At 42.2% G+C, this 20724-nt stretch overlaps 1 protein-coding gene across 2 annotated transcripts in view; it reads right to left on the minus strand.

Annotated features, from left to right (window-relative positions):
- Positions 1-1503: 1503 nt before the first annotated feature.
- The window catches only part of RASA3 (RAS p21 protein activator 3), a 161426-nt gene continuing 142205 nt past the window's right edge, over positions 1504-20724 (minus strand). For both annotated transcript variants that reach the window (XM_085888004.1, XM_085888005.1), the window contains 9 exons: positions 20548-20625; positions 20284-20358; positions 20065-20138; positions 19590-19696; positions 19179-19261; positions 15587-15792; positions 15363-15466; positions 13935-14121; positions 1504-3660 (listed from right to left, as the gene is read on the minus strand). In XM_085888004.1, coding sequence (XP_085744130.1) covers positions 3600-3660; positions 13935-14121; positions 15363-15466; positions 15587-15792; positions 19179-19261; positions 19590-19696; positions 20065-20138; positions 20284-20358; positions 20548-20625 — 975 coding nt within the window. In that variant the 3' untranslated portion in view covers positions 1504-3599. The remainder of the gene's footprint in view (positions 3661-13934; positions 14122-15362; positions 15467-15586; positions 15793-19178; positions 19262-19589; positions 19697-20064; positions 20139-20283; positions 20359-20547; positions 20626-20724) is intronic.

The raw sequence follows: 20724 nt of genomic DNA on the forward strand, positions 1-20724 counted from the left end.
TAAGCTGTTTCTCATTTTGCCAAATTCAGAAGGATGCCAGGCTGAGTCAACCCACCTGGTGTTGTTACCGGCACGGCAGTGGCCCAAACTCAGAACCCTACGATCTTAAGCCAACCACCTTAAGCATTAAGCCAACAACATTCCATTCCATTGGGACCATACTCTGTACAGAGCGTTGGTACTGCCAAAGCAGTCTCCTGGGCTATTGTGCACAATTCTGGATCTGTCACCACTCTGACGCAGGACACTCAAAGAGCTCAATCATCCCAGCAAGTTGGTACTCATTTTGCCGACCTCAGAAGGATGACAGGCAGAGTCAACCCCACCTAGTATCATTAAACAGCCAAGCAGGATTTGAACTCAGGACCCTGGGATCCCAAGCCCACCACCCTAACTATTAAGCCAACACCAGGCTTCCTGGAAGCATGCACAAGCCTCTCCATGAACCCGAGTTCACTGTTATTGACACAATAGTGGCTGGTGCAGCTTTTAGTGTGAAGAAATGTAGCCCTTCTTAAGCAAAGCATTGTGTGCATGATTGTAACCTTTGATGTGATGCAGTATTTCCAAAGTGATGGAACTGGAAAATAAGTTTCCTCCATCAAGGAGCAATGGAATATTAGTCTTAGTGAAAGCTCATGTTGGTCTGCATCCGTGGACAAGTTAAACAATGTATTTTATAACCTGTGACTTGGTAAGAGTATTTTAATTACCGTCAAAAGAGAAGTACGACTTGTTTCAAGCGTTTGCCCTTCGGCAGAGCAACATAACGTTTGAAAATGTCATTCGCAGCTCACATCCTACGACAGACAAAATACTTTTATCAGCGTTCAGCAGATACAATTCAATATTAATCAAGGAATACCAGGCCAAATTAACAAGAACTTAATAACCCTCATGCAAAAGCATAGAAGCACAAGCATGGTAACACCCACCAGTGAATTACAAAATCAACGAGGGCCCTCTGACCTTCTGGTTTTATGAAATGAAAAACTAAGTTCACAGTGCTGTTCATCATTTTGTAGTTGACAAACTGTGCAAGTGAAACTTTTGAACAGTTTAAAAATATTGCTGGAGTTAAACACAAAACACAACATTCCAGAAGAAATGCTCTTTACACAACAAGATATTATAATCTGTACTTTTCTCAGAGTCCAATAAAATAAAAGTGGGTTTGAAGACTGGAACCGTCTTTGAAACGGTGAGATCATTAGTGGCCAAAATGAAGATCAAATCAATCTATAAGGGTCCGTTGAAATGCAACAAACACAGCAACGATGTAATTTTTCACCCCAACACCAGTGATGTCACACAAGAGGTTCTCTTGATTGCTTTTCCATTCAGCATGCTTTAGTCATACAAAACATCGTTATATTGTCGTATTTGTTTAATCGGACATCACATCATTTAATATGACATTTAACCTTCCTTTTGAAACAACTTGTAGCCTCTTGAAATAATGAAGGACGAAGACACATCCTAAAAATTTCACGTGTTACCCTCAAGTTTTTCAAGTTGTATTTTATGTCACAGATATGGCACAATTCATCTTCTTGATAGTGAAAAAGGGACAATATGGGCAATCATCAAAACTGATACAGTATCTCAAATTTTGAACATAACAGGAAAAAAATTAAACAAATTAACTTTACTACTTACAAATGCCTCCATCAAATGGAAATGGTTCAAGACATGTATAAAACTTAATATTTCCACAAAGTCAGCCTACCTGTACATTACCTTTCAATTCACTCCCTTTATTACCTTATTACTTATAACCATACATCACCTTTCCTTCCATAAATCTTTACCCCTACCCCCTTCCATCACATCACTTTCACACCAACCCATGTCAGGGGTCCTTTGTGGAGACCATATGTACCTTATTTATTGTGTGAAGGTAAACTATTCTTTTACCCAGACTATATCCAAATCTTTGAAAAACCCTCATGAAAGAAATATTTTATCGAAATTCCAAAGTGAATGTATAACGAAAGGAAATGTGAGTACAATTTCAGGACCAAGTTAAACTAGCCAAAGGAGAATCGGCACATCGCTCGTGTAATGTCAGTAGAAATGGCCTTCATGGTGGTCGGTGGGATAATTTGCCTGCGACACACAACTCATCTGGTCGCCGTGTGATGCTGAAACCACTCAGTGGGGTTGAGTCTCATTCCCTTCCCTTGTTACTTGAGGTCGTTCCACATGACTATTGATCCGAATCTTCTATAGTTTCCAATAAAAAAAACATGAAAAGCTGAAAAGCAACGATTGTTTAAAATAAAAATAAACTAAATTGATTAACTAAATTTGTTCTTATGGTCTTTTGAATAAAATTATCTAAAAGTGAGAGAAGTTGCCAATAAAAATAACTTCACAAAACCATTTGGTAATAAAGTAATTGAACAAGAAAAGATAAACAATGAGTTGCATTGAACAGAACAAAAATGTGTATGTAATGACAACTAATTTTGTCGAAGCTCAGATTACAAAAATACTAACACCTGTATAAAAAAATTCTCACACATCGTGATAGGGAAATGACAATGAAGGGTATGTCCAGCATGAGGAAATGTGAACACTGGACTATGGAATAGCATAGCAAATACAGGGAAAGGATGTTGGGATTTTAACTGGAACTATTAAGTGAGTGTAGTTAAAAAACGAACGCTGTGTTGGACCTCACTTGACCTATTCAATGATTATGTACAAGTAAACATATGGTTCAAGTCAAAGAGAATAAGCAAAAACGGATGTTACCGACAGTCAAACATCGCAATTGGCAATTTTATGCTTCTGAGTAATACTTACTATTACATCCGTTACTCGTCGAGTTTTTCCACAAAGGCGGCAACATCACGCACAAGAATGACTACGTCAAGAAGGGGCGGTGGCTCAAAGGGTACCAAACCAGCTTGACCTATAGTTTTGAGAATGAGAAAAATAAATTGATTGGGAAGTGACAACAAAACAGCAGGAACTTGATGTGGAAAGGCAGCTGTGCCTCTGTTGAGCTCAGCTCATTCCCAGGTAGACAATTAAATCCATATTTATCATTTTCAATTCTAACAAAGTAGTCATCAGTATAAACAACGGAAGTGGGGAAGGGGGCTGTGAATGATTAGGGGGTCAGAGGGGGGTGGGGGTTGGAATGTGTCCAGTAGCTTATATTGGGAAATCCACTGAGAAGTTCATTTGATCACAAAGGAAAAGGTGCAAAAAATTTACATTTATCCTACAAAGTTGACTGGTGAGATAAACACTTTGAGGAAATGTAAATGAGTGTTAGGAACTGAGAAAAGGAGGTTAAATGATTCTATCATCAGGCGTGTGTTGGACCACATCTGCAAGAAACATGCTCAATCATGCTGGAAAAAAGGAGGAATGAAAGCGAGTGAAAAATACAGCAATTGGTCATCAGCGTCCCTTCTTAGTGGCGCAAACTTGGTATAAACACTTCAGCTTCTGGTTATGGGAGTGTTCAAAGTCCGGGAGGCTCGGGAAGTGCACAAGGGTGGTGAGATCCAGCAGCGCTGAAGTTTGCCGACTCGTTGCGGCATGGAGCAGAGGGGAACATCATCAGAAGCTCGAGGGCATCATCACAGCGAGAGTGATGGGCGGACGGTGTTGTGATGAGATTTATCTCCGATAGGGTATTCCCTGCAATGGATTCAGAGGGATAACGTAGTGAGCAAGCCAGATGTGTCATCTCTGCAATGTGCAAAGCATGCATTGCTCTGAATTGAGCAATTCAAACCAGAATACTGACTTGACTGAAAATCCCTTGTTTATACTTCAAGATGAAACATTCATCATTGATCATTTAGCATCTCTCTGACCCATCAGATCTTTCCATCAATACTCCCCAATGATGTGGTTACAGTTATCCATTTTTGCGCTCTGTGCCGATTATCACATGGTCATCGGTCCTCATTATATGTTCACACTTGCCCGTCCATCCATCCATCCATCCATTTAGACAATTCTCTGTGCAGAGCATTGGTGCTGCCGAAGCAGTCTCCTTGGCTATTGGGCACAATCCTGGACAGGTCGCCACTCCAACACAGGATACCAGCAAGCTGGCACTCATTTTGGCAATCTCGGAATAATGACAGGCAGAGTCAACCCCACCTGGTATCAAATTCAACAGCCAAGGGGGATTTGAACTCAGGATCCTTGGATCCCAAGCCCACCACCATAACCATTAAGCTAACACCAGGCACACACTTGCCCCTGCTCCCTTAAATGTCCTGAAAGTCGCAGAATCGTTTTTTCACTGATATAGGTGCAACATTTGGTGGGAAATTTCCATAAACAACAGGTAAATGCTTGTATCACCTCAAAGGCTCATTGCTGCAGCAGTATATTTATATAAACAGTGATCTAAGGCTCATCTAGGAGCTCATACACATCACAAATAAGAAAAGGACATCAGAAGGTGGTGTACTTTTCCCTGAATTACAAGGACAAGAGTTGATAAAGGACAAATAAACACTGTAAATGCAATTTGAAGTTGGGGTCTTGTGCTAAGATGGGAACCTTAAACAGGCCAATTCTTATGTAAGAAGGAATGAAGTTGGAGATGTGAAGCAAAGTATTTCAAAAACTACAAGAATGGTCAACTTTTTGATCAAGAGCACTCAATAGTCAGAAATTGTAGAAATTAAAGATATATTGTCACAGCCGGGCCGGGTGAGTTAATTCCCCCGACCCAATTGTCGTGGATGGGCGGTTAACATCGACCTGGCTGGATAGCCAAACAATTTCCCTTGGAGGCGAACAGCTGAGTTTCTTGGAGATTATAGCACGCGTGGGACAGGAGGCAGTGAAGCACGTACCAGAGGCGTTCACCAGGACGGAAGCACAAGGGTTTTTACTCGAACCCACGGCAAATAGACAACACAAGCAACATAAATACATAAGGGGGTTTTATGAAAATAAATGAAATATCTACAATGGTAACAATTCAAAGTGTAATAATAAAAACGGATCGTGAGGTAAAACTAAATTCCTGTTTGAGGCGCCTCCACACAGACTTTAATACAGACAAGGAGAAAAATAAATAAAAGAACAATCCTCCCTTTCTTCCGGCACTTAGCTTCAGGTCCAAAAGTGACCTATTCAAGCTTAACGATCGAACCGCGGCGTCCTGCATGGGAAACCACACAGGAAATGGCGCTGAGCCGCTCTCTGGGCAGGAAACGTACGCGAGGTATTCGTGTGGCGGTATGCATTGCCAGGGCTCAGAAACCGCCGTGAAGTTTCTTTTCACAAGCGAATACCATTCCTCTCTTGCACCAAGTCCATTCACCATGATCGCCCACCCTCCTTCCTCCTCGATGAGACGATTTCTGAGGCCCAATAATCAGGCCATGAGGAACGCTCTTCTTCCCTCCTCAGAAACGTACACACTTCACGGCTCAGCCGAACAGTCAATGGCTAGCGTCTTGCTCCAGCACACGGGTAAATTCACACAGCACGAACATGAGAATGTTGCAGTCTTCTTCGTCGTGTCAACGAGAAGCAACCGTAATCCCCTTCTTTTCCAACCACTATCTCCTCACTCACTTCTCTGCCAAACCTTCTCACATCCACCGATCAATCATAAGCCTCGTTGGCATGAAGCGAGAAGGTGGCTCTGCTGATGTTGTTGTTCTCAGAACGCAATTCTTTTATTGCCGGTTTTGCAAATGCAAAAACATAGAAAAAGGTCACAGGGGGCAATCACATATTGGGAGAAATTGGCCTTAATCCCTGCGTAATTAACGCAGCACCACTCACTGTGCGGTGACACGTAACAACTTAAGCTGACAGTTTCCCTACTTAAGTTACATCGAGATGTCTTCTGCTCGTCCAGGGGCCATACTACTCTACACAATCCTACCTTTGCTATGAAATTCCTCCATCTACTCCCACAACTGTAACAATATTATTCTGCAACTGGATATGTGTTTTCACTTCGCTGAGTAAAAGACGACAATCATTCAACTAAAACGGCACTCGTAGAGCGCAGTCTCGCCTCACGTGATCATTATAAACAAAAATACCATCATTAACTGAACAGGCTACTATTATGGCCCACTGCTATGATGGCCCAAAAACCCATATCATCCATACACATGATTATGTCACCTGCATTGCCATTATCCGTCACTTTATTGTTGGATTATTAGGATATTTAAGAACCACCTTTGTGCACATTAAGGCTAAATTGCATCAATGAAGGTGAATATGAAAAAAAAATTCAAACTAAATTCCCCACGGCTAGTCGATCATATGTATGAAGTTTCACATCGATCTGTTAAGTAGTTCTGGAGGAGATATATTTGCATTTTTATTTTCCATCCAATATGGCTGCCATACCACGTGATCGATGATGTCATACATTTAATTCTTCACTCATATCCGTTTGTAGATCAGATATATGAAGTTTCAGATTTTTTGGATAAAGATTTTGATTCAATCAATTATGGCTGGAATGCCACTTCAACAATTATGTCAGCATTTTCACCATATAAACATTATGGGTAGTTGATGACAAATGCCAAGTTTCAAATTTTTTTCGTTGAGCAGTTTCAGAGAAAAAGATGTCCAAATTTTTTCCTTCAATGCAATATGGCTGTCATACTATGTGACCAATGATATCAGTCATCAATAAAATATTCTCCATGGGGAGTCTTTCCTATGTTTAAAGTTTCACATCGATCGGACAAGCAGTTGCAGAGAAAAACATTTTTAAAGTGAAAATATAAAGAAGTGGACACACACACACATGCACAGGCGTTGCAATAGTCTCACATCCCCTTTCGAAGGAGACTAACAATTCGTTGAATAATAGCAGTTTTACCTTGTTCATGCAAGTTTCAAATATATGTGGATTCAAACATATCAAATGGCTCGATTACTGGTTTAAACACCCCCAAAAAAATAAAAATAAAATAAGACCGCATGTTCTGAAGCTCACCTGGATCAGGGGCAACAGTCACTCAAACCCGCTGCAGACCCCCTCAGACCCTCATCTTTTTTAATGCCTTGAAAAAAACTTTAGTACATTATGGGTGATGAAGGTCATAGTCAAGTTTCATCAAAATCGTGTGTAGTTTTGGAGACGAGAGCAAATACCTATTTTGGGGGGGGTCAAAACCCTCCCTCCCCCCCCGAGAACTCCCTTAATGAGCACTGATTTTGATGAGGTTGATAAACTTTGGTACATGACGGGTGATGAAGGTTGTGGTCAAGTTTCATCAAAATTGTGTGTGTTTCGGAAAACACTAATAATTTCGGAGAAGAGAGCAAATACCTTTTTTAGGGGTGGGGTGGGTGGGGGGGGAAGTCAGGTCAGGTCAGGTGTCAGAGCATGCGCTGGAGCAGCACGTCCCTGCATAGACTTTCCGCCAGTACTTCAGGGGCTTCCGTCTGGCCACCCCCCAGGCCCCCCCCCCCATCTCCTCAATATGCTGATCAATCCACTGCAACCACGAGGCATGTGGTCGGCCAATTGGCCTCTTCCACTCACCAGGCTCCCTTGCTGAGAGAATCTGGTGAGCAGGATCAGTGTCAGGAAAACGAGCCACATTTCCATACCGGGGGGGGGGGGGGTGGAGAAAAAAACCCTGTAAACCCCCATTATGTCAATATTCGTTTGGCATCAGATATGAAGCTGTGTTCAAGTTTCATCAGAATCGTGTGTTTGGTTCAATTGATAATGACTGACGTGTTTATGGACTGACTGACTGACTGACACTCACTCACCTAACGGACACTGCTCGATCCCATAAGCTCACCTGACTAAAGTCCTGGTGAGCTAATAAAAAACTGAGAAGGAATGACAAGCAAGTGAGATGATACACCACGAAATGAAACATGAAACATGCGAAAATAAACTCTGGATATCAGCAAAATGTAGAGCCACAGAATAACAGAACCACAAGCAATTTTCACAAACAAGTGCAATCTGAGCTTCGGACTGTTGAAGTCGGTTCTAAATTTTAACTAGAAAGCACCCCAAAATGCAGGGCTCGTCCACATCCACTATGTACTCAAACTATACTTGATGAAAAGAACTACATTATTTATTTTATTAATTAGTGTTCTCCGTATTCTCCTAATGAGGTTTGTTGAAGATTTGATAAAAAAGCTGAAATGGTAAAAAGGTTATGGCCTGGACAGACACTGAACCTCAAATGGTAAGTAAATAAATAAATAAAGGAAACACAGAGGCAACTAGAAGGGCACTCAGTAGAGCACATACCTCTGCCATGTAATGCCTGATCCATGACAGCATATCGGGCCTGTTACATTTTTGAAATATTCCATACAATACTATATCGTTTTTGGCCCTATCTCTCAATGGTGAAGAACCACTCAAAAAATTCGAGTAGTCGGATCCGGATCTTCACCAAAATCGAATCAATTTGTCCTTGTCACACACCGAACCTGTCCAACAAGTTTCATCCAAATCTGTCCACAACTTTTTGAGATATCGTGCTATATATTGGTTTAGCCCGATCTCTAAATGGTGAAGAATCACTTAAAAAAATTATCAGATCTGGATCTGGATCCGGATCTTCACCAAAATTCAATTCCTATTTCTCCAGTTTGATCATCAAGCGAAACCACATACCTATTTCCACAATCAACCCAACCTGAGTCATAGTATTTTTACTTTTTATTTTTTAAAGTATTTTTAAGAACTCGCTGAGTCATAGGAACCTCAAGCCAGGAATGTGATGATCCTTGCAGTCTCGCACATCGCCCAAGTCAGACTGCATCGATGGAACATACGGATTGGTATTTTAGCCGTGTATCCATCCGCACCTTGGCACCATAAGATGTGCTTGTGAAACGTCAGCCGAACAATCCACAAGAATGCAGAACATGGCAGAATATGGCTGCAACTCCCCAATCGCAAATTACTGCCACAAGTGTAGTTTGTAAGTTTAATTCCGAATTTAACACAACATTAAAATAAAAAAATGCAAAATTTTAACTTACAAGATTTAATATCAATCTCTTGAATAAAACACAAACGATTTATTAATTTTCTGAGCCAAGCAAATGTATGAATAAAGAATGAAGCAGTATGTGCTCATGCAACATTTTTGTGAGGTGACAGAACTCTCACAGAGAGATTTGATACAAACAACAAACAATATATCAAAAAGTACAACTTGTTCTGCTGTGCACTAATTTAATTCTTATGATATGGCTTTTCCCATTCTGGTAGTGTTCAAATCTTACACTTCCCACTCACATCAACACATTTCCACCTCAAACTCAAATGTAGTGAATATACCCTTAGGTATAATAATTCATATCCTTTTCACTTGATTGTACCTGGAACTGTTCTCCTCAACACTCATCCCTGCCACCTCCCAGACTCTCACCAACCACCTTCCTCCCAACCTCGAACCCCACTGATAAATGAGGTTGCTAAACTCAGAGATTGAATTATGGTGGTGTTGATATATTACTCAGCATGGCAGAGCAAATGGCTCCCTCCTGCATCAAAGTCCCTTGTATTTCGACTTCAGTACAGTTTCTCACTTTCTGGAAAGGGGCTTTGGGTTATTTTATTGAATATTTTGGAGAAGCCATCCAGCTTCAAATTGTTCAAAGCCACTATCATCAGATCAAGTGCTCTTGATGGTAATGTGGGACAGGCTTAGCAAAAACTGTGGATCTACAAATTTCGATTTTGATAAAAAACATTCCCCCTTGAGAGATGGAAAATTAATGATGAGTAATCAGTTGCCTTCCTCAAACTACATGGTGCTAAACACCTTTTTTTTTTCTAGCCTTTAGCAAAATGAGAAAATTATTAAGAATACCAAATAATATCAACCTTGCTCCCTAAAGCCTGTTATTTTATAACTTGGTTTATGGATCCGCCGACGGTATATTTTCCGAAATGAAATATAAATATAAAACACATTTTTAGCCTTTTATATTTATACATTTTCTGCCGAAGGTGCAAAAGTTTCAAAACCCGAAATGTAAACGTCGACATTTATTTTCAAAATATAATTTCGTGCGCGCACCAAACTGTGAGTCCCCTTTAACCAAGCTGCGCAGTAGTCTTCGGTCATAGCGCCTGAGCAGTGGCCAGAGTAGTTCAGATTGACTGTGGTTTCTGGGGCGAAAGTGATTGTTAAGAAGTATGTCAGCGGTATAAATTTGAGTGACTGTATTAGTGATTTAATCACGCAACATCTTGACGACGAATATTCTGGCTGAACTATTACATCAATTCAGTGCAGCAGCAGGGATGATTTGCAGGCTACTCTCAATCGTGCCGATTTTGTTTCCATCGAAAGTTGCACACCGCTGTTCGTATTGAAAGATTTCGGTGCCAAGTACGTCAAAGTCTCCCTGCAAGATGCTGATATTCAGCCTTCAACGGACCAGAAATCAGCCTTTGATGTGCTCATGGGGATGGGGAGACGGTACGATCAGATGCCCGCTGAAAAGTAAGAGCTGGTTATGGCTCTGATTGACCATTTTGAGCGTGTTGACTCCAAGTTGACACCTTTTTAAAAATCATATCCAGCACTATGCACTGGTGTGCACACACACATCTACGACTTTGACAGTAATTTTCTCAGCATAGTTTCCATTTGTTTGATGATCCAACAGGTTTCTATAAGAAAAACATGCCGACTATATTGTAAAAACAAGTTTTAATCCTTATTTATTGTTTTTCGCATCAGATGATACAGTGAACATGGGCATCCTGCGTTTGAATGGTCTTCCATCTTCAATGTTGTCTTAGATCCACCTGGTCTGGGATTTATATTCCCCCCCCCCCCACCTACCCTTGTCTTTTCCATGGAACATCCGAAAAAAATCATAAAATATATATTTTCTAATATATATTTTATTTATATTAGATTGGGATCCTTGGATCCTGAGTTCAAATCCCACTTGGCTGTTGAATTTATATCAGGTGGGGTTGACTCTGCCTGTCATCCTTCTGAGGTCGGCAAAATGAATGCCAGCTTGCTGGTATCCTGTGTCGGAGTGGTGACCCATCCAGGATTGTGCCGAATAGCCAAAGTGACTGCTTAGGCTGCCTAGCTGCCTATCCTGAATTCAAATCTGGACCAGGTTATATACTGTCATCCTGGTGTTTCATAGGCAGGTAATTAATCAATGTGTGTGTTTTTTGACAATTATTTTTGGCAAACTATCTCTGTTTCAATAATTTTCTAATGTAGGGCATTGGGTTCAACTTGCTGGGACAAAGCAATTGCTATCTGGCTTTTCCAACAATATGGATCATTATCACAAGAGTTTGCTACAGCCATCATACTTTAAGCAGAGTTCCGACTGTAAATGTAAACATGAAATATTACAGCATGCACTGTAACACATATCACTGTACACTATCCGTAAACGATAAATGTTTACAACTTCCAACCACTGCACACACACACACACACACTATCCATAAATGATCAATGTTTCCTACTTCCTACCACTGTACATCATCCATAAAGAAGAATGCTTATAAATTACTACCACTGTACACAATCCGTAAATGACAAGAACCCACACACACTTCTCGAATCCCACCACCATAAAACATAGAAACACCCGCTTCCTTTGGCAGTGATCTTGCCCATGTAAGATCACATGATGTGCCATTGTCTCCCCTCCATCCCTTTGTATTATTAAACTGTTAAATGTGCTTATTTCTCATAAATTTATTGAATTAATACAGTTTTCCCCTTTCTCTTCACTGGCTTCGTGACCAATGGCTGAAGGGAACAAGTATTTCTTTTAAATTGTGACAATCAACAGTGTAATCGAGCCAGATGACCAATGAGTGCATCTGATGATGTCACACAAGGGCTGGTTTTGAACTGGGTTTTTGGGAGAATAGAGAAGAGATATTGTTACAAATCTGGAAGCCATTTGCACACAAACAGACAGCAGTCCCCAAGTTTAGTTATTTCAATAAGTATGTGTTTATAGTTAGGGCCCCATCCACCAAGTCTAACGGAAATTACATGTGTGCGCTGCGAAGTTTCTTTATAGTTAGTTTTTTTACATCAATCTCCACCACCTATCTGCACCGTCGACTCCATTGCCCACATGTTTTTGGCTGAAGGCGTGGGCGGAGCCTCCATCGCCTCAGATCGAGGCTCCGCTCCGAGGAAGGGCATGGAGCGTTTCTTCCAGCCAATGGGCAAAGGGCAAGCAGGGCCAAGGCGCTCCGGCCAATGGGAAGCCAGAGTGCCGAAAACTATTACAGAGCCTCTTCGGGGGGGGGGGGCCTCCGATATGCCCTGACACACCCCCAAAGACGCCCCGTCCAATCAGGAGGCTCATCACCTCAGGGCCGACTCCGCCCCAGCCAGATGAAGTGTTCGCCCCGTCCAAAGGGAGGAGAGTGTGAGTCATCGTGGCCATTTTGCCCTAGGAAGAGCGTGAGAGCAGTGATCGTGGCCATTGCTTTTGGTCTGGCGTCGCGGCTTGGTCTGCGAACGTGGTTTGCGGTCCTTTGCGGGGCTCTCGTGGTGGTGGTGGTCGAGCAGCCAGGATCGTGGGCTCGCTGGATTCCGGGACGTGGGTTCGAGTCCCACCATGGTGGGTTGAAGTCGGTGTGACCGCACGAGGCAGGAAGGTACCCGGCCAGGCTCTGTTCCCCCCAGCTGGCCTTCCCTCTCGAGCCGGAGGGTCCAATAAAGACCCGACGGGGTCCATTTCTTTTGGGTGTGTGTGTGTGTGTGTGCGCACGCATGTGTGCGTGTGTGTGTGTGTGCGTGTGTGTGTGTGTGTGTGCGTGTGTGCGTGTGGCGCCAGTCTGTTCGGTAAAATTGCTTGTGTTTTCTTTTCATTATACATTGCATTTTATTCGGTTGTAACTCTGCTCTGTCTCCCTTCCCGATTATTGCCCCCATTATAAATAAATCCCCAATTGTTAAATGTTCCAGTTCGTTGCCTGTCATTTCTACCATTGACCCAGCATGGTGCGGGCTTGAGAAATAGTGAGGCCGTGTGCCGTAAGTTGTCGTTTGGACCGACGGACTTTGGTAATTCCACTCGGTTACACCGGACCGAGGTCGCTAGAGCGACCCGGTTCGACAGAGATCGTCGTGGGTGTGACTTCCCCAGTAATTTGACGACGTGGGTACTTAGGTATATTGAAATTTGGCTGTTAACCCTACCCCACGCCGTCAGAGAATTTGCGAGCACGGTCCTTAAGTGACCCGTGACCTTCGGAGTTGTCCGAGAGTTACGACCTACATTCCGGGTGTTCGGTGGGAAACGGCTCTACTGCTCCATCTGGCGGTCGTCCTTGCCACCGAACCCAGCACCACAACAATATACAGTATCGGGGTTGCTTGCCATAACTAGACTGTGAATATTTTTTCAAAAACCCAAGTTTTTAATGAGGAATTGTACTCACAACAGTATAATTGCAGTTGCTCATTTATCCCAACAGAAGATGTATAGCCAGACTAAAAAGAGGCCAAACTTTATGTGAAAGGGCAAAAAGGGTAAGATGACTTAAAAAAAAAATTGAAAGGAAAAAAAATACAATTACAACAAAGGACAAAGGAGCAGGAAAACACCCACAATTGGGACAATGCACATCAAGTTTTTCAGCCACACTTCTTACTCAAACAAAATAATGTAACAATTCATTTTTCCCTAAATTTTGATGTGCCACTAAAAAAAAAAAAGAAAAAGATGATCCCCCCCCCCCCCTCAAACACTTGTGCCCAGCTGTGCAATTTTAGGTATGCTGCACCGGCCAAACTAATATTTAAGGCTCCACTGTTACTACGATCTCAGCAATTACAATGTGAAGCAAAATTATCTTGCTGGACATAAAAAAGGGAAAGATTTGGAGGACAACAAACAAGAAAAGCAGTAAAGAAACCATGAACCTCCATATGAAGTATGAATGAATGGCAGGTACGTACACGCTGCCATACTTGGTCTTCTGAAAGCGCGTGCTGCGGATGCGTTCGTGGTGTTGCTCCAGCTCACGCACAGTTGCAGCGACATCACGAAGGCTCAGGAACATGTGGTACGGTTCCTCAATGTTAAAAACTGCATATTCCTGTTCAGTGGTGGGTCCATCGTATACTGCACGACTTCCACAGGCCTCTAAATGGTGCAAAAACAGAACATCCTAACTCGTACAATACAATCTCTGCAGCCAAGGTTATCCCTGCAACAAAACAAATTCACATGGCATTCTTTTGAGTAAAGATGTAAACTTTTGTTTGAGTAAACCCTCTTAAGATGCACAAAAAAACAAACAAACAAAAAAAACCGGTAACTTGCTAGCATATAGCATTCAAGAGGAATGGCAGTTATTGCTGAACGGTTCAACAAGCGAGTGCATGCAATGTGAGACTTTAGAATGACTTTTGGCATCAACATCATGACACATCAAAAAGGTATTTTCTTTTTAATTACAGAAATCTCGGTTCATGAAGGAGCTAAACAACAAATCTGGGCAGCAAATTCGCAGGCTTACATAGTATCAAATGAGAAGAAGGAGACATTGTTACCTCCATCACCGAAAGTTGATGAAGGTTATGTTTTCACCCCTGTCTGTGTCTGTGAGCAGGATATCTCAAAAAATTATGGACAGATTCAGAAGAGATTTGGTGGGCAGGTTGGGTGTGTGACAATATTAATTGATTAGATTATGGTGAAGATCTGGATCCGGATACAAGAATGTTTTAATTTTCCAAGTGATTCTTCACCATTGAGAGATGGGGCCAAAAATGATATACAGCATGATATTTCAAAAAGTTGTGGACGAGTTATGACAAACTTGGTGGATGATTTGAGTAGGTGATAAGAAAAAGCTGAGGTTTTGGTTAAGTCTGGGTGCAGATCCGGCCTATCAGCGGGATACAAAGTGCCGTTCTAGTTACAGCATGTGGTTGTGCCCGATTTCCAACGATTTGATATTGATTGTGTGATTTGGTGCAAGAGTGAAGATAAAGGAACAGTGGAGACAAAGCGCTATCTTGCGATGGAAACTTGGGACAAGGAAATGATGCATGAAGCGCATTCAACAGAGAATGAGCCACTGTAACTGTATCCTAAATACCAGCAGACGGTGTTTTCAATGGAGTACAACAACTGTGGATTATGAGTTAAGTGAAAATTAAGACCATTCTCCCAAAGCATTACATAAAATCCAAAGTTTCACAGTTTCAGGAGGTACATGGGTTCAGAAACTGCAAAAGAAAGGCTCGACACCCAACACTAACCCCAAGACTCTTAAGATAGTCAACAGCAACAACAATACTCATTTAAGCTCAAGCAATCATAAGTTAATCACTGCAATTAAAAAAAATAAAACAGCCTTACCTCAACCCACAACATACCTTGCATCTTCTCCAAAAGATCGACATTATTAATGAATAGCGAGTATATTCTTTGTGTTTCCCTGTCACTATCAATGTCCAACTCAATGTTGGTTGCAGGCCGTCTGTGACAACAATAAGCCAAAACAAATAAGTCATGATAGATACAGATAAATGGATAGACAGACAAAGTCCAAGCACTCCCGCTCCTTACAGATCATTCTTTCAGCACCTGCTCAACTTACCCTGTGCAGCGCTTGCACCCATCGGCACTCTCGCTCATCGCTTTGCAGCAAAGCCATGTGCCACTGATGTATGCAGCGGGGTGGTAGAACTCAAGCCGTGTGTTGCTCTGACTGACGCGTGCCAGCACGTCCATCCATGACTTGGCCTCAACACAGTTGGACGCCTGCACGTACAGTGTCCGTTGAGGCTGGATCACCTGGAACATCTGAACAATTGAAATTAGTGGGTGTAGATTGAAGGAATGATGTGCTAAATTCGAAATTTCAAACTGCAAAGCATTTATTCTCTAAATCACAGATGGGTTAGTATCTTTTTCTCAATGTTTTTACATTTCCATTTTGTTTGGTATATATATATATATATATATATATATATATATATATATATATATATATATATATATATATATATATATATATATATATATATATATATATATATTCCACACAGGTATAGCAACTCATGGAAGAGCAGAATAACAAGGGGGCAATGGATGAAGAGGTAAAATGAGGCAAAAGGGACACTCAGTAGGACAACAACAAACAGATTACAGCACAAGGAGAGGCAAGAGGGCAGGAAGTGCAAGACCATAATAGTCAGTAAAAACACTGCAAAGCCGTTACATCCTGCCAATGGTGAGCAAGAAGCAGACACTGAGATTCAGCTTCCTGACATGACATTCTAATGGCACAGAGGGCCATATATTGGAGGGATCTCAAGGGAGTCAAGATGGGAAGCAGTACCAGCAGACCACGTTGAGGAGCCATATTATGTCACTCCGGATGAAGGCTTTGACAGGAGGAGGACTTAGTCCTGCAGAGAATTCTGAGCAGCAGGTGACTTTGGAAGTCAGCTTGGAGATATGATCTTCCCATTTCAACCCCCATTCTGAATACTAAATGTCCATTTTATATAATACCAATTTGTTGAGGTTGGTCCAAGCAACATTACAGATAAATGTGATCATAACTTCAATTCAATATTTTTAAAAAGCCCTGCTGAATTAACATGTTAACACCAGTTGCAAATCATTAAGTAACTTGAAAAAAATCAGAGGATTTAGACATGAGCTGGTGGAGCACTGCCTGCTTGAAGCCCGAAAGAGAAAAGTGGGGAAGAACAGCCTCGAGACGGCGATTCCACAGAAGCGAGAAGCGAGGAACAAAAAAGGAGTTGATGTGCGCAATCAGCCTGGAATTTTGAAGTTTAGCCAAAAGGGGTTTACCAGAAGGAGTTCAACCTTCCTCTTTCATGAGCCTTGCTCTTCCAGAAAAAAAAATCTCTAAAAGTAATGTTGAGTATCTCAGGGTATGTTCTCAATGTGATAAACCACAATCCACAAAATATTTTGTGAATGACCTACCTGAAAGTAGGGCCATTAATATTTCTTCAAGAACATAAAGATACACATTAGCACAAAGTGATCTCAATGGAAGTGTAGCTGCCAAAAACCTTTGCTCAGGAGAGGCAACCAAACTAAAAAGTCTGAAATAGGCTGCAGAAATGAAACATGAAAGAAAGGGCTGTTTACAGATGAGTCCAATGGAATGTGCAACAGGATAAACAGAACAACATTTCACAGTTGTTTCACAAGAGAGCATGAGAATAAATAATAAAAAGCAATGGGCTCACATACCAAATACAAATGGACGACACAACCTTCTGTAATAATGCATTGTGTTTGCATTATATACATCTCTCAGTTGGAATGACTCATTGTTGTTTTTTTTGGTATACCTTGTCGAGGCTCGTATGAGAGCGAACACACAACGCACAGCAAGGGGGGCATGAGGCAAGATGGGTGGGAGTGGGAAGGACAAATCAGTGGGGAACAGAGACATTATGAGATCTGTAGAAGGGAGAGGGATGGGGCGGGGAACACGGGGTATACAAGATGGACATTACAGGGGCTTTCAGGAAGGAAAGCAGGGAATCTGAAGGAGGCGGGTTTGGGGTGGATTAACGGGGGTAGAAAAGATCGAGGATTTGGATGGGGGACGATAAGAGGTGGTGGTGAACAGCTGTTTTGAAGGCCTGGAAGGAAGAATGGGATTGAACAGAGTGAGGGGGTTTATTCCAAAGGTGGGGAAGAGGAATGAAAGAGTGAAGGTGAGCAGTGATTCGGGATTTTGGTAGTTTTACCAGAAGGAGGTTGTTGATGGGCCTTGAGCGCCCTGCGGAAATATGGTGGGGACAAATCGCAGACACAGCAGGGAGGGGAGGGGAGACCGGAGAGGAGACGGTAGAAGACAGAAAGACAAGCCGGTAGGCGACATGGGTGGTGGTTACATAATTGCATACTAGTCATACAGTTTTTGACGGATCGGGCTGAAATTTTTTTGACAAAGAGGTTGTATTGATTATAGTGCGCATAAAAGCACGGAAGCCTATTTTTGATTTTCGAAAGGATTGATTTTTTAGGATTTTTCAAAAATTTCAAAGTCCCGTTGCTAGGCAACGGTGGCGTCCATAGCAACGGTGCTCAAAAGCATAAAACTAGATCCTGGTATGAACCTACCTGTCAAGTTTCATCAAAACCGGTTGACTCCTCTGGCCTCCAGAGCTGTCCATTACATACAAACATACAGACAGACGGAAAACCTGAGAATAATGGTAGTCTAGCGACTACCCAACCACCGACCTGCCTGCAATGAGAGAGTGAGAGGCCCAAAGACTCAGCCTCATCATGGGAGATGCCAATGATCCGAAATGCCTTGGTTTACACAGCGTGAAGCTGAGAAAGGTGGGAGGTAGGAGCACCAGCCCAGAGGGGAGAGCAGTACTCCATCAAGCTGTGGACGAAAGCTTTGTATGTGGTCAGGAGCTCAGGTGGGCCGAGGAAGGACTTTGCACAACGGAGGATTCCCAGTCGGCGACTGGCTTTGGAGGCCAGGTTGGAAATGTGGCTTTCCCAGGAAAGATCATGGCAAATAGTGAGACCCATAAGCTTGAAAGAAAGGACTTCTTCCAGAGGATTGTTGAGAAAGTGGATGGGGGGGTTTTCCAAACGGTCCTTTCGGAGGGCCATTGTGAGAGTGAGATTTGTCTGGATTGAAAGACATGTTCCACGTGTTGGACCAGCTTGTGATTTTACCCAGATCTGCAGTGAGCGAAGAAGATGCTGCTTGCCAGTTTGAGGATTGACAGATGGTATGGCAGAGGGTGGAGTCATCAGCAAAGAGATAGAGGATTTTCCAGAGAGTCGGAGAGATAGTTGATGAAAACCAGAAAAAGAACAGGGCCCAGAACGCTGCCTTGAGGAACTCCAGCTTGGACAGGAAGAGGGGATGAAGGAACTCCATTTAGAGACACACGTTGACTGCGACAGGAGAGGAAGTCTGCGAGCCTTGAGTGGAGATGGCCTTGGATACCATAGGAAGAGAGTTTGGTGAGCAGGGCAGGGTGTCAGACCATGTTAAAAGCATGCGATATGTCAAGGGTTGAGGATTTAAGCTACATGTGATTAAGAGTGCAAGATCAACTAAGTAAAGACAAGCAGAAGCACCATTACTATATTAAGGTGGCGACTGATGGCAACATAGAAACACCGGTTTCCCCCTAACCCAGGGAAGATAAAATGATGCCACGTACATTTTTCTTTTTGAAAGATTCCTCCTCGACGCCCTCCACAGCCAGGATGTCCTCCAACGGAATGATACAGAGGGGTGGAGAATCTATGAATACAAAATAACCCCTGCATGATTGTGCGTGTTGCAGGGATGTAGCATCTCTTTGTCAATAAGCAATCCTCAGAGGAGCCACATTCATCCAGCAGAATACTAACGAGTTCAAAGAGAGAACTGGATCTACATCTTTGGTCACATTCATCATGACTAACTGCATCGGTATCATATGAACTCCACCAAACATTGATACAATACCAGGAGGCCACAATGGCTTTTTCAGCAATGGGGCAAAAACAAGAGGAGAGGAATTTAATGACATGCTGGAAAAAAATTTTTAAAAAATAAATTAGGAACAGAAGAGGAGCCCAAGTTCCACCTTTTGTTCGATGGTAAGACAGGTGAAGATTGGTGAGACGGAGCCATCGTTCTTTGAAGTTCCGAAGGCTCAGTTTTCTCCTGCCTTGTGCCCTCTTTGTTACCCGCCTGCAGAAGAAATCAAATCAAATGACAATTGCACTGTTGTATCCCAAGGTATATCCTGCACAAAACATTTTATCTTTATTCTGTGAAGAGGTTTATCCTTTATCATGTCCTTTTTATTCGTTACAGAGCAGACAGCATGATATCGCAAGTCTACGGGTGGGTGACGTCACAGCAAGCAAACAGTCATGATGGTTTCACTGTAACTCCTTAAGCACATGTCAAATAAATCTACTACTCTCACACCAGGCAAAGCTGGACACCACATCCATCTCACCCAACCCTGGATGGCTTAAATAAAGTATCAAAACAAACTGCATACTTAAAAATATATACAGTACATAACAATACGGAAAGAGATTTGGTCTTACCCTTCCTTTAGGACGATTTCCTGATCCCTAATAATGGTGTTTCTTTTCCCAGATAGTGAGATCAAATCCAGAAACTATGGGTGGAATATGGAAAAGAAAAGGTTATTGCTTTGTCAGGAAAGAATTCCTTCGCAAATCCTCAGTACTCAAACCTTATAGAGATAGATGGGATGTCTTTGCCTTCTGCTGCAGGCTGAGAATCATAAAAGGATGACTTACATTCTTCACATCTTGCCTGCAGTCATCATCAAAAGTTTCATAAAACTCTGCCATAAAGGGCTCTTTCATGTTGCACTGTGAGCAAAGGAGAGAATACAGCCATCGGGTAAGGCTCCACAATAGCATGTCATTTGAGGTTCATACCATTAAAAAAAGTGGTTTTCAACAAGAGTTTTGAACAGCTGACCTAATGGAAATGAGAAAACCTGTGCATTGAGAACAGATTTCAATGAAAACTGTGAAGAGTTGAGGGCCCAAACTTACCGATCGGCTTTTGAGCAGGCTGCCAAAGGCCTGAATGGTTTTAGAAATGAGTTTCAAGGTCCGAGATGTCTGCTGGTCCTAAAAACAAAAACACACAAACAAAGGTTAACTGTCCTTATAGTAAAGCAATCCTTGTTTGAGTCAAAAATTGAAGGTGTTGAAGCTGGTGCTGCTATC

Source organism: Eptatretus burgeri, chromosome 7 (genome assembly GCF_056783735.1).
Source record: "Eptatretus burgeri isolate ZD-2024b chromosome 7, Ebu_testis_v1, whole genome shotgun sequence".
Lineage (NCBI taxonomy): Eukaryota > Metazoa > Chordata > Myxini > Myxiniformes > Myxinidae > Eptatretus > Eptatretus burgeri.